Source organism: Anneissia japonica, unplaced genomic scaffold (assembly GCF_011630105.1).
Source record: "Anneissia japonica isolate Jap-2015-1 unplaced genomic scaffold, ASM1163010v1 scaffold287834_len5846547_cov211, whole genome shotgun sequence".
Taxonomy (NCBI): domain Eukaryota; kingdom Metazoa; phylum Echinodermata; class Crinoidea; order Comatulida; family Comatulidae; genus Anneissia; species Anneissia japonica.
Window position 1 is genome coordinate 710,102 of NW_022704992.1, and position 17,075 is coordinate 727,176.

General features: G+C 31.9%; 1 protein-coding gene across 2 annotated transcripts in view; it reads left to right on the forward strand.

Moving 5' to 3' along the window:
- The window catches only part of LOC117105026 (ubiquitin-conjugating enzyme E2 E1-like), a 60,338-nt gene that overhangs the window by 14,228 nt on the left and 29,035 nt on the right, over positions 1 to 17,075 (forward strand). For both annotated transcript variants that reach the window (XM_033246021.1, XM_033246020.1), the window contains exon 3: positions 6,515 to 6,565. In XM_033246021.1, coding sequence (XP_033101912.1) covers positions 6,515 to 6,565 — 51 coding nt within the window. The remainder of the gene's footprint in view (positions 1 to 6,514; positions 6,566 to 17,075) is intronic.

Sequence of the window (17,075 nt, forward strand, 5' to 3'; positions counted from 1 at the left end):
TTACAGGAAACCCCTAAGAACACACCATAGCTTGAATGATGAGTCACAAAGTTAACAATATTCAGACTTGTTTTACCCTGGTGTCAACAACTTCAGAAAGCTTCATGTTGGATAATGAGGGAAAGATAATTTAAGTCCCTTCCCAGGCTTAAGGAAATTAAACAATATACTGGTCATCTATAATGTTAAAGCAGTTGTGTAGTATAGTATTCAAATAGGGAATGATCAGGTGGAACATTGAAAAAGTGATGGGGAGTGGTGCTAGCAAGCTAGCTAGGGGAATAGGGTAGCGTGAGGTGAACTACTTTAATTTTTTGGCTCAGCAAGATGAGAGGGGAAGGGGTGGATATTATTTATCCTGTGTCCCCTCTTATATACACCATTGAGTACAAGCCAATGAAGCTAGATGCGCATAAGATAGTCAAAATATTTGTGCCAAGTCAGCAGATAACAAGAAATTATTTCACATTTTCATAAAAAACATAGAGAATTATAAAAATATTATATAATATACATTATGTATGTAGACTTAGAATGAATACTTGCAGTATACACATGAAACAAACCCATTATATGTTATTTAACTTTTATATATAATGCCAAGATTTTCAGTGGGAACTGACAATCTATTTTTTTTCTTCGTTGGTAGAAGGTCAAAATAAGGTGAAACTAAGTTTAAACATACTTGGAATCGTAACATACAGCTACTACAACATAGGTTGTATGATTCATCTACGGGATCAGTTTCCTGTGCAGTGCCGTCGTCATATGTACTCATTTACCATATGTGCCAACCTTGTGCTTTAGGTGTTAACCACAGGGAACCACAAGAAGAATTTTCATTGACACTGTCACATCAATTAATCACAATTTATTAATGTTAACAAGTTATCCTATTGTATAAGTATGGGGAAGTCGTTTTATATATCATTCTTTATTTACATTTTATTTTAAATAATCATTAATTTTGACTGAGACCATTCATGATAACAGTTTTTAATATTTTTATATTACAGGTATGTAATATAAAAATATTACATACAGGTATGTAATATTTTTATATTACATACCTGTATTTTTCATTGATTCTTGAAATCTTTTTATTTGTGGAAAACCGCCACAATTAGAAAACATCAAGATGCACATTATTATTATTATTATTAAAACCTATATTTTTATAATCGGTGAAAGTTATAAGGTGTACTGTCGTACTGTATAGGGAATTAGTAAACAATCTATTGACGTTGGTTATAAATATTGGCTTAAAATGAACACCCTGTGGTCATCTACTACCTAGATTTGACTTGAAACTAATACCTATATAATAGCACATGTTATGCAGTTACATCCCTACAGTACTAGTGGAAAATAATGATGATAATAAATTTGAAAAAAAAGAAGTATTGTCCTCATCTGGATTTGAACCCAATACCCTGAAAAAGAGTTCCCTAATGGGAAAATCCAAGGGCGTATACTGCTTGGCCTCATAGCTCAGTTGAGAATATTCAAACGGTAATCACGGTAACCCTGATGGGGACAATGCTTAAATTCTCCAAAATGTGTACAGTAATCCTAAATATCAGTAAGCCTGGAATAGGAATATGTGGAAGCTGTTTTTGAGTTATTACAATCATGGCATTTAGAGAAAGTAATAACACTATAAGAAGCCTATATTGTGAAGCAGGCAATTGATAAGATAGCCTTTGTGATTTTACACTTGTATGAATGTTGTGTTTGTCAAAATTTGAAAATCAATAAATCAAGTATGAATAGAATCGCATGACACTGCATGTAATATTAGCATGATGTGTATGTTTTACCTTGCCATGTTCTAGAGCTGCATCTTTAGCTACTCTCACTTGAAATTTTTCTTCTTGTTGTTCCTGTAGTTCTGAAGACGAAAAAACTTTAGACAATTTTTGGTTACTCTGGGGGGAGCTCTTACCAAATCATAGCTGCTGTAATTTCATGGTGGTAACATGTTTGCTCTTGAATGGCTCTGGAAACTCGTCAAAATTTTTGTTTGCTACGAATTACTTAATGATTTTTTAGAATTAACTATGAGTTTGCTGTGTTGACTCTGAGTATGAGGTGTTGACTAAGATAGCTTCTCACTCACCCCTCCCCTCTCCCACCATCATCTGATGGTTTACAATAACTTCAATTATTGTTAATATTCATGCTCCATGTCCCAAGCATTAAACAACAATTCAAAAAAGTTTGTTTAAAAATTTTGTTTGAATGTAGACTGGAGTCATATATTTGAAGTGCTTTTTACTGAATATCAAATGCTTTATTTCTCTATCAGAAAGGTAATAATAATAGACATTTATCTTGAACGATGATTAATCAGTAGAATAATCTATGAAGTAAAAGTATGAGGTAGGCAAAGTGTGACAAGTACGTAAGAACCATGACATAGAAGACTACAAATTTAGAACATGGGAAGGTTAGGTTGGTCTAAATGAGGAGGATGCTCAAGACAGACAGGGAGAAGTAGAAGATGGGAGTGTCGTCATGGCGTGAAAGTCAGTAACCCTTCGTAAGGGGGAAAATGCTGACGTTAATAATGATCAAAGTTGATTTCATTTGAAATAATGACATCTTTTTCAATTGTAAAGGATGCAATTAAAATACCAGACCGGTAACATTCCATGCTAATGATAATGGCTTCTTCCTTATGTAGTGGCTTGTCTTACCACGAATTTGCCTACCACAGATCTTTGTCGTTGTCAGTCCTGCACTGTCATTGTCATTCTGACATTCTGTGTCTAAGTTAGTAATGACTTCTTAATTACTCAAATTATAATTAGTTCATTGTTATGTTGACAGTGTATTAATTTAGCATTATCATTTAAAATGTTAGCAAATGTTCTCTTTGATATAGATTGAATTATTAGATAGATTAATTATTTGAATTTTGTTATAATTTAATATTATAGTAAGACTAAAAATTAACTCTTTAGTATCGTCTTTGGAGGCGAGTTATTATTTTTTTATTAACATTAATCTATGGCTAGTCAATCACAATATAAATTCTCGACTGGATTGCAAATTAGCAGAAACTTTAGTACCTTGCTTAGGCTGGAGCCAGCATAGACAAGTGGTCTAGAGAAACACAATCACTCACCACCGATATATTTACACTGTACATACAGTAGCTTGTATGCATGGTATTAAATATAGTAAACTAAGGAAATCAAAACAAAGAATGTTTGTTTCAATAACAAATTATATTCATATTTCATTCAAACGCAAAGTCTGCTTGATTAAACTATACACAAGAATACAATAACAAACATTATTACACCATTTGTATATTGTAGGCCCTATATCAATCCTTTGTGTATATTTTATATTGTTATACACTATTTGTTTAGTGCTCTACAATACGCAATGTATCTTGGAATGTATATTTATTAACAAAGGAATTTTATAGCTTGTAACAATTTTCTAGTTCCACTTCTAACGATCATGCTGTACTTAACAGCTGTACAGCATGTATAAGAATTTAAGGTTGACTCTCTTTTATTAACTTTGTGAATTGTTCTCTGTTGTTTTGTAATATAGTATACTTGAGTTAATCCCTAAAATTGCAATCAATTCCAGCTGAATATTAGCCGATTTTTGTGGATTTTGTAGGAGGAAATCAGAGGGTTGTTAAAAATCAGGGGCTGATGGCGTCTAAACAAACATTTTTTTTTTTAATATCTTGCCTAAAGATTTTATATAATTTTCTTGTTTTTGTTCTTCATTTTGTTAATGATGCTTATTTGAAGAATACTAATGTACTTGGTGTGCATTCATCATAGAATATATACAGCACGGGGTGTTAGTGCAACTGATGTAATTGCTTCAACTCATGAAAGCCTTGCCCAAGTGTGATTCTATGTTTATTTTATATACACTCCTAGGCTTCGTGTTGTTTGAAACAGTTGGTACACAGTCCTTGCCTTGACTATAAAGAAATCAATTAAATTGTATAAAATGTTCTGATTTATATAGTGAGTGGTTGTCTTGATCTGAATGTATCTGAATTTTGTTTAACAGTTTGAAACGGAGTTAATGACTACATTACGTTTGTAAACATTGGTCATATCAATATTTTCTGTAGATAAATTGTCAGTTGAACAATAATGGGACAGTATTACAAGCTGAATATAATCTGCATGAGTGATATGGTATCTTCTGTGATAATATTTTGAGTTAGTATCAGCATACAAAGATTATTTTAATAGATTTAGTTTTATTATATTGGTGGTTGTATTAATGAAGTGAAAGCAATTTAAAAAAAAGTGTGTAGTACGTACTTAAATTGTAAACATTCACAAATGTAGTTGACAGATGTACCGCGCCGTAACCTATAGCTACAATACTGGATTTCAAGACAGCCACTCTCATTTCCATAAGCAATTATGATTCTCTCAAAAAATATATCTCTCGCTAATTCACAATGTTTTTACTACTATATGATCAATTTTCACCCATGAAGTCAATGCAGATAGGGATCGTGCAGCAAAACTTTTTAGTGAATTTAACACTTTTCCGAAGCTTGTTGAGATTGGTATGTGATCAGATTGCCATGTAATTAATATTATAAGAACTACGAACATCTTTGGCCTAGTTCAGACTAGGTGGATAAACCCACTTGCCAGTCTGAACTAGGTGGCTTATCTCAAGCCGGGCTGTGTTCCTATAGTAACTAGACCTGGCGAGCCAAAGTGTTTAACTTTTTAAGCCAGGTTTTAATTGCTGCTGGGGGTCTCGCATTGGCCTCAAGTAAAAAAATGACCAATCAGCATTGTGCGCTTTGAGGGAGCGTACATTTCGCGCACAATGTTTTGAAACTTGTTTCCTGGTTACGGTTCATGAACATGCAAATACTCCCTCCTGGCTATAATCCCGCTAGTCTGAACGCCCGGCAAAGTTTAGCCAGGCTTAATGTTGAGCCAGGCTTAACGTAAACCTGGCTTATCTCCAAGTCTGAACGTAGCCTTTGCTTTACAATGGTACCAAACACTTTATTCTAACTAATCACAATCTGTGACCTGTAACAGTAAAATGAAAATGACTCACTTTTGAAGATTTATGCAATTTTGTACAACGAAGCTGAGATAATCGCGATTTTGTAAAAGTACATCATATACCACTATGCTCAATGTAAACAAATAGTGAAATACTTACACGGTCCAGACTGAATATAGTGTTCAAATTGTTGTAATTACACCATCTATCAGATTCTGTAAAAAAAACCTGGAGGTCAAGCGTTGCGTTACCATCCACGGAGACCTACAGTACGTGTTTCGCGAAAGAAAGCAAATTTAAAACAAGGTCTCCCAGAAGTGGCTTTTAATAATAATAATAATTATTATTATTTCCAACTTGAGACCCCTGAAATACATCTATGTATATCCATGTTTTGATATGTGTTGACCATTGTTATACTTTACATGGTCAGCAAATTAGATATAGTGTACATCAAGACCTGCAGTATTCACCAGGAATACTGATGATTAAATGTACTTACTGTCTTCATTGATCAATAAGTGCTTGTATCCTCATTCAGATTAAGCACTGAGCGTTAACGCTATGTTCACACACAATGGTTAGCCTATCTAGATCCTGGTAACAGTTAGCGCTAACCGATTGGGCTTTCTTACTTTGGTGCTAACGGTTAGCTCTGGATCCGTATGTTAGAGCTCTAGTGTGAAACAAACCCAAAGATGTATAGGCCTAATGGTACTCTAAATATATCATTATCAGGGATTTGTATTGTCGACTTCCATATGGTCAGCAAATGCATCTAGATATACAGTAGTCACATGCATATTATGTTGACTGTATTGTATTATTGTACATTGAATGCTTATTCCCATTAAAGACATCTTGAACATTAAATAATGGAGCTATAAGAGATGTACAGAGAGATTTAAGTCACTTTAATGCCAAGCCACTGGTTGAAATCTAAGATAGTGTTATAATGCTTAATACAAGTGACTTGAATATTACAGTTCAATGCACACACCATGCTAGCCAGCAGCTTAATTGACTTGCCAAACTTTGACCTCATTAAAGTTTGTACTTAATGAAAAATACAGCAAAACTATTCCCATTGTAAAAAGGTTCTGTAGTATATTGACATAAAATATTACCAGAAAAGAACAGATAATATGGTGTATTCAAAGCTCTAAATATTAATCTAAACATAACATACACCTTTAAAATAACCAAATTATCAGTACATCACATACATACATACTGTACGTACATTTTTTATGTCAAATATTTTTTTTAGAGAAAAACAATAATAATGTTGTTTATAAATAGTCCGTATATCCTTTTGGCTAAATTATGTTTACAGATTCTGTTGACTTAATCTCCTTTCTACTCAATATTCTGTTTCCATGCCAATGGGAATGTGACCTACTTTGTGAATTATGAACATTTGAATGTTTTTTTAGAAATACAGTAATTATGTGCACATAAAAATTGATTTATTTTGTTTTCTTTGCAGAATCCAAAAGGAACTTGCAGAAATCACACTTGATCCTCCACCTAACTGCAGGTAAGAAAAGATAAACATTTGTTTGTGAATATTTTCTGGTTATTATTTAAAATATGAATGTTTTAGCTATGGATTTCTAAGGATGTGTTTTCCTTCTTCCAAGTAATATTGTCTCCTTTGATTATTGTATTAGAAAAACAATTTCTGTATTATGTCTGTATACTTGACAAAATAACCTTTAGCATGTTTATGCTAAAACAATTCTATTACCTGATTTACGCAACAAAATGTCACATGAGGCAAAATGTCACATGGGACAAAATGTCATGGACGAAATGTCACATGGGATAAAATGTCACATGAGACCAAATGTCACACAAGGAGCATGCTAAGGAATATTTAGTATCCTCGGCTCCATTGCATCCATGTACCGCATGTAATACCCATGTAAGAAATGTAGACTTTGCAGAGGCCTGTAATGCGCCCAAGATATTTAAAATGGATCTGTTCGCATGCTCAGAGAGTGCGACTACATTTGTATTCACTACCGTGGCCTTTTCCACTGCCTAAGTAAGTATCTATTGTACCTAATAGCAAAATTTGAATTTGCTTATGTTAAGACTACAGATGCAATGTGTCTGTACTTCTGCGTAACATTTGTCTAGTGTGAATATGGTATTAAATTTTATTCATCCATAAGTCTTCTTGTTGAAATGGTAAAATGCATTATAGGTCTATGAAAACTTGCAGAACTTTAAATGATAATGGAGAAAATAAGCGTAAAAGGTAGGTAGGAGGCAGTGGTACAAGTGCTTAAGGCGCCTGCCTTCCAATTCTAGGATCTTGGGTTCAATCCTTGTGGTATGAACTTTGTCAAGGAGAATTAACACTTAAAATACATTGGTTGCAGAGCATTGAGGAACAAGTAAGCACCCCTGGTGAAAGTGTAACCTTGCTTTAAGATAGAAAAATATTTTTGTATAATGACAGTGTTTATAAAGTATACTAATGGACAGCCGATTACTCTCACCATGACAGACATACCTGGATCAGTATACATCCTACCCTTTGCCCTTTCAGCGCTAACCAAGGATATTAACACTGTTTGTCTAACACTTGCTAATCACCCAGTGCCAATTGCTAATTTTCTGTGCAGTTACACTACACAAATTCATGCAAGATATTATGTGGTATTTGATGAATATATTAAGATATAATTTAGAAGAATAAATAGCAGTGATAGATAAATTCTGGACAATGTTTCTATTTAATTTATCAGTCAGTATTATGTAGGTGTTTATTATCAAATTTCTTGTGGCTTGTAGACAAACTTTATGAAAGAATGGAGAAAAAAACCATAGAAAACCCATTTATTGTTATTGTGATAAAGTCCATGATCAGGAATAAATGTACATATGATTACAATTTACTTGTGTTTACATTTCACAAATGATAGGGAAATAATATTCATAAATATTTATTATTAAAAAATGTAAATGCTACATTTTTAAAGATATTTAATTATCAAGTTTGTGAAATGGTAGTTATGTCCCTACCATTGTATGGTAGTGTACAGTAAGTAGTGTTTGTATACTTGTGTACAAAGTGTATAGACTAAACCCAACCTTGAACCTGTCACTAAACACTCAGCTGGTCACTTAAGACCGTTCACTTAGCCCTAAGCATGGGACAAATCAACTCAATGCTTTAGAGAACGCATTCTTGTAAACGGTGATTCCTTGTAAACAAAGAAACATGTAGAAACACCTAGTGAATAAAATGCCCTGATTTTATCCTTTATAATAATCCTATAAAAAGTGCAATATATTTTTTTAGTTTGAAGGATTCTCCCAAACTGTCATTCGTACATTCTTAATACTATGGTTGTAGATACTTGGCTTGAACTTTACCTGTTACCTGGAAGTAGCTCCCTCAACTTGCACATTTGCTGTTACAGTACGCCAGTAGTCTCGGTCCCCTGCTCCTTTTGCACATTCAACATATTTATGTTTTGTCCATTCCTGTATATTCCTTATCCATGTTTTTCTAGGCCTTCCTTTAGTTCTAACTCCTTCCACTTTTCCTTCTATGAGAAACTTGCACTAAACAATGTTAATTAGCTTCTGCTGTAGGCCTACATAACTGTCAGAACTACTTAATTAGTGGCAAGATAGACAAGTGATTACTACAGGTATTATCTATTTGTAAAAATAAATCAGTGAATATTGATAGTGATACTGTACTGATTATGAGTAATTGATGCTAGCATAGTAGCAATTTGTTTTGTATCTGCGCAAAATGAAAGTTGAATCAATTTTATTATACAAAATGAATATAAAAACAAAAGATTACTCAAAATATGCTGTGGATTCTTTAGGTAACATAATCATGCTGACAAGTTAATTTGCTCGAGTAGTTATGGCAGGGTTGCGGCAAACTTTAGATATTGGCACTGGTTTGAGCAGCATGTTTGCCCGTTGTTTCAAGAAAAAAAATCATACAATGAGGATGTCATCTCATGAACATGTACAGTACCCCTCAACGTTTTACCTACCATATTTCTTTGGATACTCTAATTTAAATGATGAAAAAAAGTGATCATCTTCTTGTCTTGCTAATGGTTCATCCATGTTTTCATGGTTAACATGAAAACATGTTATCAAAATAAGTCTACATGTTTATACTGTGCTATCTTTAATAAAAAAAAAAAATGGATAACTCCGAAAGAAATGAACTGCAATTGTAGCCACTTGTTATGTGATGGATTAAATTGTGTGTTAACAATGCACACGTAGCAACCCTGGATGAGAATTGCTTAGAATGCTCTGCAAGGATAGTGATAATCCTTTACTATAATAACCAACAGTTGTGTGTCATGTCAAAACATACTCAAATTCAGTCAGTCATGAATAATTAAATTAAGCTGTGAATGCTTTTTTATTCAGTGAGTGATTTCTTGCATGATTTTCTGAATATGAAGATATTGATTGAAGGAGGATAATGATCAAAGTGCTAATAGCATTAGCATTCAATATAGTTGATTTTTCAAGTTTAATATTGCACTTTAATATTAATCTTCACATTATTAATGATAATAATTAATGATTAATTTAATTTATTTTTTATAAATCCTAATAGTCACATGGGACAATAGTGATCAAAATGCTAACAGCATTAGCACTAAATATCATTGATATTTTAAGTTTAATATTGCACTTTAATATTATTCACTTTATTAATGATAATTTAATTAATGATTAATTTAATTTATTTTTTAATCTTAATTGTCGCAGAGCACAATGGGTTACCAAAGCTCACATAAGGCTCTGTAGACACAATGTAGTTTTTAATGTAAAAATACCTTGATGTACCTCCCCTTCTCCTTGGACCACAAATTTCAACCACTCAGTTGGAAGCACTGTTATTGAGCTGTATTTGGCAAAACTTTGTTATTAGAATATAAATGTTTTTTTATTCTTTAAAGCTTAGTGACTGTCTTGTTTAATTCATTCATTTATTCATGCATTTTTGGGCATTTTGCATTATACAAGTCTAACATCATTATTATTATTATTATTATTATTATTATTATTATTATTATTGTTATTATTATTATTATTGAATGTAGTCTGCTAAGTATTTTAAATATGGATATATACAGTAAATTATATAGGATTTCATAAGCAAATATTGATATTATTATGAAGTTCAAATTCATTACAATAAAATGCATTGATTTTTACATCATGTTTTGTGAGAAATTGATGCTTCCAAGTTGAATCGGCATTAATTACAAACTAAGATGCTAATGTAGTCAGCTAGTATATAAGCCTCTCCTTATCTAGTTTTAACATTGCGATTCTCACCATTGCGATCACCACCACTGGCATCATTGCCATCACCACCAAATTATCACAACTCTGACCATCGTCATCGTCTACCTAGTGTCTATAAACTAGTGAGATTTAACAGCTAATATACAGCTCCTAGTCATGAACAGTAATGCATATATTCTGTGACCTGTGAACTTGTAAGATCTTATGAGCAATTGGAATTACTGTACATTAATGGACTGAATATTGAAATCCAATTTCATTATTTATAAATGACAATTTTTTACCTTAATACTAATACATTTATTATAGTTATTAGATAATATTAATATTGTTTTGAATTTGTATAATTTTCAAGACTATTTGTAATTGTTTTAATATAAGTATGTTAATTTAGATGTATGTTTATTATAAATTGTTAATTTTAGTTATTTTGATTAAATTATTTGAAATATTTAATAAACAAAAAAGTATAAAGAATACGGAACATTTAGAAAAAAACAAAAAACAGATAAGATTTAGTGAAAAGCATTTTAAATTTGGAGCTCCTAAAATACCGGTACAATATATCTTTAAATTTAGATATGAAAATATGTATGGCCATTTTTATTTTAATATTGATAAAGAAATAATAATGATAATTAATATATAAATAAATAGAATTGTTGCTATATTTAATTTCTGTACAAATATAAATACAAGATGATAATAAAAATGAAAAAAGTAGTTTTTGCATCTTTGTTTTGAACATTAACAGACCAATAAGTGGTTCACATATCAATATATACTAGAAAAGAATCTTTAAATCTCGTACTAACAACCATGGTGATTAAATACATTGAAATTACTGTGAGACAGATAATCGTGCTTAGAATCCATGCTGGAAACTAACTGTAGTTCTGATTCACGGAAGGCTTCAACGTGACTAGATCTATTGGCTCATAGCGGTTAAAAGCATTTAGAGTTCAAATACACGAATGAGCAATTTTAATGTTTATAAGAGAGTGTGATATAGGACTTGACCGGCACATCGCCTCCTGATATTCCAATTCTCAATCTCTTTTACCCGAATAGTTTTCTGTGATGAATCCTGGAATTTGAGGTAGGGAAAAGGGAGGGACTTTCACAGATGAAGGAGCTAGACCATTTTAACCTCACCATGGTTGGGGCTGAAGTAAGAAAATTTATGGTTATGGCCCTCCCTCTCCCACCACTGGTTGTTGCAGCTCCTCCACTAAGAGACTTCATACATGTACAATTATGTGAAATATATACTGTAGCCCATTCTGCTTAAGACCAAATAACTTGCTAACAAAACAAATACTTTTTGCGAGCATCAGTCTGACATGCTCACACAATGCGAAAATTGCTTGAGCTACATTGGTCAATTGTATAAGTTACTGTAGGCGTAACAACAGGGAATGTGTAGCCTTCTATACTGAAGTAATCGCTGACCATTAAAATGTACTTTACACATGTTCTTTATTGATTGAACACTGCCAGTCACTTTAGTATAGCATTTTGGTGAAAGCAAACTTTTATAGTTCTTATTTGAAGCCTCTGACACAATATGATCAAATGAAGTCCTTGTTACTTCTGTATTTAATAGTAAATTTATACTCACTTTCGGTTTTGTAAACTATACCCTTTGTTCCCTAATTGGTCAACTGTGTAATTCAACACTAACAATATGGATTTTTGAGTTAAAAGGGTATTACCAATTCCACCTTCTGTTTTTCTATATTCTGCAGAAGTAGATCCTTATGGAATTTACAGGAAAGTGTTTTAACAATTAAACAAGAACATACTTACTATTAAATAAGCTATTATAATCTAGATATGATATGAACGATCTTCTTAGTTTAAACGATTTTTTTTTTGGCGTTTTTTTTTTTCTTAAACAGAAATGTGTGTCCATCTAATTATTACAATTATTAAATGATTTTTGTTTCTAACGGTTGTGTTATTTGTGGGTATAGGCTGTGATCATTACTTGTATTATACTTGTATTTACTTTCCATAATGTAAATTTGGTCTAACTTACAGTACTTTGTAATGATTGTGTTTAGTTAATGTGCGATTTGCACCCAGGCCCTGGGATTTGTAGGCAAGTTTCATAACAACCAATCTACAGACATCTTTTAATACAACATTAATTATGCTATTTATATTACCTTGTAGAGTAATAATTGTAAAATAATTTTATGTTAAAATAGATATTAAAATTTATATATTTAAAAATAAAAAGTTGATCTTCAGACAGAATCTCATACTATTTATAGCTTCATAAATAAAGGGTAATTTAAGGTTAAAGGTGAAGTCTGGCAGGTGTTATTAATATGGTTTGACATGTACCTGGCACTATACAGGTTTTTTCCTTAATTTGTTTCCAAGTTTCTCCTAAAACATTGGAAGTGTGTTAAAAATAATATGTATTTGTAATATACGTTAAGTATATTTTCTAAACGTATGTTAATGGTTAATATTAGCTTGTTTGTTTTTCCATACATCCAACCTATTGTACCCACCATATTTAGGCAAACATGTTTTCTCCCATCTTTTTTCAGCTGCTTTTAGTATAAGCAGCTTGGGAGTTCAGTAGTGAACAACTAAAACATTTACAGCATATTGAATATTTGAATAATTTAATGACTTGTGAAGTCTAAAGCTCTTTCAGAAAAAAATGTTTAACGAATATTGAATAGTAAAATGATCTTTAGCACTGAATTATATATTGTTGACACAGAATGATTGCTTGATTAATTAGACTGATTGCCTGATAAATTAGAATGATTGATTAATCAATCAATCAATTGATATACATTGATTAATATTGATTTCTGTTGTACAATGGTTTTCATCTAAACCAATACATTTAACATTGGTATTCGCTCACATATAAAGTGCTCATGTAAAATGATCTTTGGCACTGAATTATATATTGTTGACACAGAATGATTGCTTGATTAATTAGACTGATTGCTTGATTAATTAGAATGATTGATTAATCAATCAATCAATTGATATGCATTGATTAATATGGATTTCTGTTGTACAAAGGTGTTTATCTAAACCAATACATTTAACATTGGTATTCGCTCACAGATAAAGTGCTCAGTGCAAGTTTCTCTGTGTTTCTACATAAACTGTTTTTTTGACAGGAAATCCTATATCCCTTTTGACATATTATGTAGCAAATATTCTCATAAACATAATACATGCTTTTATTTGGTTTTGATATTGGCAAAATTACAGTTAATTTCAGTTGATATTGTTAAATTAAATACTTCATTATGGTGGATTGTTTTTAATGGCTTAATATTTTGTAAGTTCGAATTTGGGATTTTCTGTATTAAATGCATATTATTAAAATGTTAATCTGTTCATATTTTATTTCTCTGTCTTATACCTGAATAACTATGATGAGTGATTGTTTTAGTTTTAAATGTTCATGTCTTATTTCTAAAAAGATGAAGGATTACATTATAAATTTGCAAATATTGCATTGTTAACCTGTGAGAGGTTGTAAGTTTCTAGATTAACATACTTTGTCTGAGATTACTGAGAGTTCCTCTCTTTCTTATTAGTTGATACGAAGGATGCTAACGCTTGTTAGGTTGACAGATTATCAAGTACTGTATTGATTATTGATCCTGACTACTAAAGCTCACTGGACATTTTGTATTCAATTATCAACATTGTAAATATACAAGGATTAGTTGTGTAACTTTAACTAACTGATAAGTCTGTCTTGCCATCAATGGGAAGGTGGTGGTTTTAAATATAAGTAGCTAATTATTTTAATGGTCATTCAATCTTAGGTGTTGCGGTTTTCAGAATAATGTCCATACCTAGGCCTACTACATTGTGGAAAGTACATGTACTCGTAGTGTTAGCTCAATCTCTGAATTGCCATTAGAGTAATTTTGTATCTACGGTTGTGGGATCTCCCTCTGAAATATATTTTTTGCAAACCCAGGTACTCTTCCTGCAAAAAACTGCCAAATCAAAAAATTACACTGAAGTAATTTTTTTTCCCCCCAAGATAAGGGCTACAGTGTAACTTCATATTTGAAGGCTTTGGCCCAAGACAACTTGCCATTCTCTTAAAGGTCCTGTCGTGCCATGCAGCACAATAATCTATCTAGTCCACAATGTACACAATGACGGGCTGTGAGATATTGCCTTATTGATTTAGGTAACAACTCACAGACTGACAGACAGAACGGCAGACAGACAACTAGATGTGAATACATAATATTTATTTTTTAGGGTGAGTTTTCAATACACAATCACATTTTTTTAAATTTTATTGTGTTTAAAAGAAATATTATTTAACATATTCATGTCAGCAGAGATTGTAGGCCAGTATTAAGCATGTTAAGGATGAGGAATTTACAGTAAGTAATGTCTGCATAGTAATATGGTCATTCATTTATTTTCAAAGTATTATAACATATATTAATTTCTTTCAATTTATATTATTGATGTAAATCTTTCTTTCTGTTATTACTATCCACGCAATGATACATTATCAGCTTCAAAGTAGAATGCAGTTATCACATTAATGTTATGATGGCTTGGTACACATTCTAATATTCTACCTTTCAATGTCAGATCATTGACAAAGATAAGTGTTAAATTCATGTTAAATGCCATGCAAAAGCATGCAAGGCTATATAAAGAAATGCGTTTCATTATATTTATTTATTCAACTGCAAGTATTATTGAACAGAATTTTTCAAGACAAGGTCAGGGACAGCTGATGCAAATACTACATAAATCGAAAAGAATCATCTGCTCAGTCATGTTTTTATGCTTCCTTCTGGAAATTATTAATTCTTTTTTTTTTTACTTTTACAATTAAAATTTACTGAAGAAATCCAAGCATCTTCATAAACAGTGAGTTAATTAAAACTGAAGTGCCTTGTCATGGCCAAGTTCTAGGCCTGTTAGAGCACCAAAAATATGTGTTATCCAGGTAATTCTCTGATACACTTTTCAAAAGCTACTTTAAACGGCTGCCTTACCATCTGGATTATCTGCGACAATTTTGACCATGAAATTGCTGAAGAAATTCAAGAAATTCTGGATAAGAATTTTAAGCAAGCTTGTATGTAGACGATAATAAATAATGAGCACCAGAGTGCGCAAAAATAGAATTAGTTACGTATTATGATCAAGGAAAGGCAATACTTGCCTTGATATAAAAATTGTTAAAATGAACTGCATAAATGACCCAGATATTAATGAAAGAGCGCTGTATAGCGAGGGTACATGATGATAAATTTTACCGTCAGTGTCATTTCTGGAGGTACTATTTTCTTAAACTTTTGCACCTCAGCCCCAACCATTATGACTTCTTGCACCTCCTTTTTCAAAACAGATCTGCACCCTTGATAATACCTACTTCAAAAGAAGATGTCGGTTTGGACATTTTTGTGCACTAGTTTCATAATAGTGTCTTTAATGTATAGAAAGATAAATTAAATTAGGCCTCTTGGGAAAGTTGGAAATACTTTTTAGTTGATCTTCTGTTTATTTATTTAAAGTGTACTGTATATTGTGATTTGTATATTGTGATTTATATGTTCCTTATTAAAAAAAAAAAACTATATATTTTTTGTTTTATAAATCCAATGTTACAAGATTGTAAAAAATAACATTATGAGGTAGTCTTTGTCGTTTGTGAATGTCATTTCTAAGTGATTGATTATAAGCATATTGTTAAAGGAAATGTTGATGTAGTCGACCAATGAAGAATAAAAAAAAACTGCGACATACAGTGATTTAATAGTGGGCTTTTTTGGTTTGTTAATTAAATTTCATCCACATGTGGTTTCATTGTATGTTTTTTTTAGTTACATAAAGTGCCTTGCCATTTGTAGACTGTCTAAATGTGCTTTAAATAAAAATAAACAAGTTCACTATAATAAAGTCAATTCAAATAAAATAATATTAGTATACAGGCACTTAAACTGAGACCAGGCGTTCTTTAAAGGAATGAACAAATTAATGCCATGGCTATGCTTACACTAGTGAAGAGAACAAAGCATCTAAAATGCAGATCAGAAATATGGTTAAAGTGAATGGTAGAAGGCAACAACCGAGCCAACTCGAGTAGATTGTTCGGCTTTGCAGATCAACCACGGGCCAGAGTAGGGGGACATGTCAAATTCTATCCGGAGAACTGAAGCATCTGGCAGGTGTGCAGTCTCACCCGATTGATGGGCTTGTCTCGTTAGGTTGGGCCCACTCAAGCAGATTGACTGTGACCCATTATTTTTTTTTAGCACATATATTTGGCGCAACAGGACGAGGTTTTGTAATCTCAGATTATCTTCTAGTTTCCACATTTGTCATGGAAAATGCTATGCGGTATATTGACTTTAAGAAAATTATTGACAGAAAGTGAATTAAGATATTACTTACATGGTTTTCATGACACAGTTTAAACACCTAATATAGTAGAAATTTAACAAGAAACCATATACCAGCCTATTCATGTTGGCTTAAATGAGAAAAGATATAATGTCTGCCAATTTTGTTTGTAAACTACATCAATTTTAATTCAATTAAACTTGCCTTATATGCTCTTCCTTATATTGTTGCTTATTGAAGAATGACTTAAAATTCCCACATTACTGAATTAAACATGTTTGTAATATTTATCTGTGTCATAGTGAATAATATTAGTGTTGTATGTATAGTGAATAATATTTCCCATGGAAGACAAT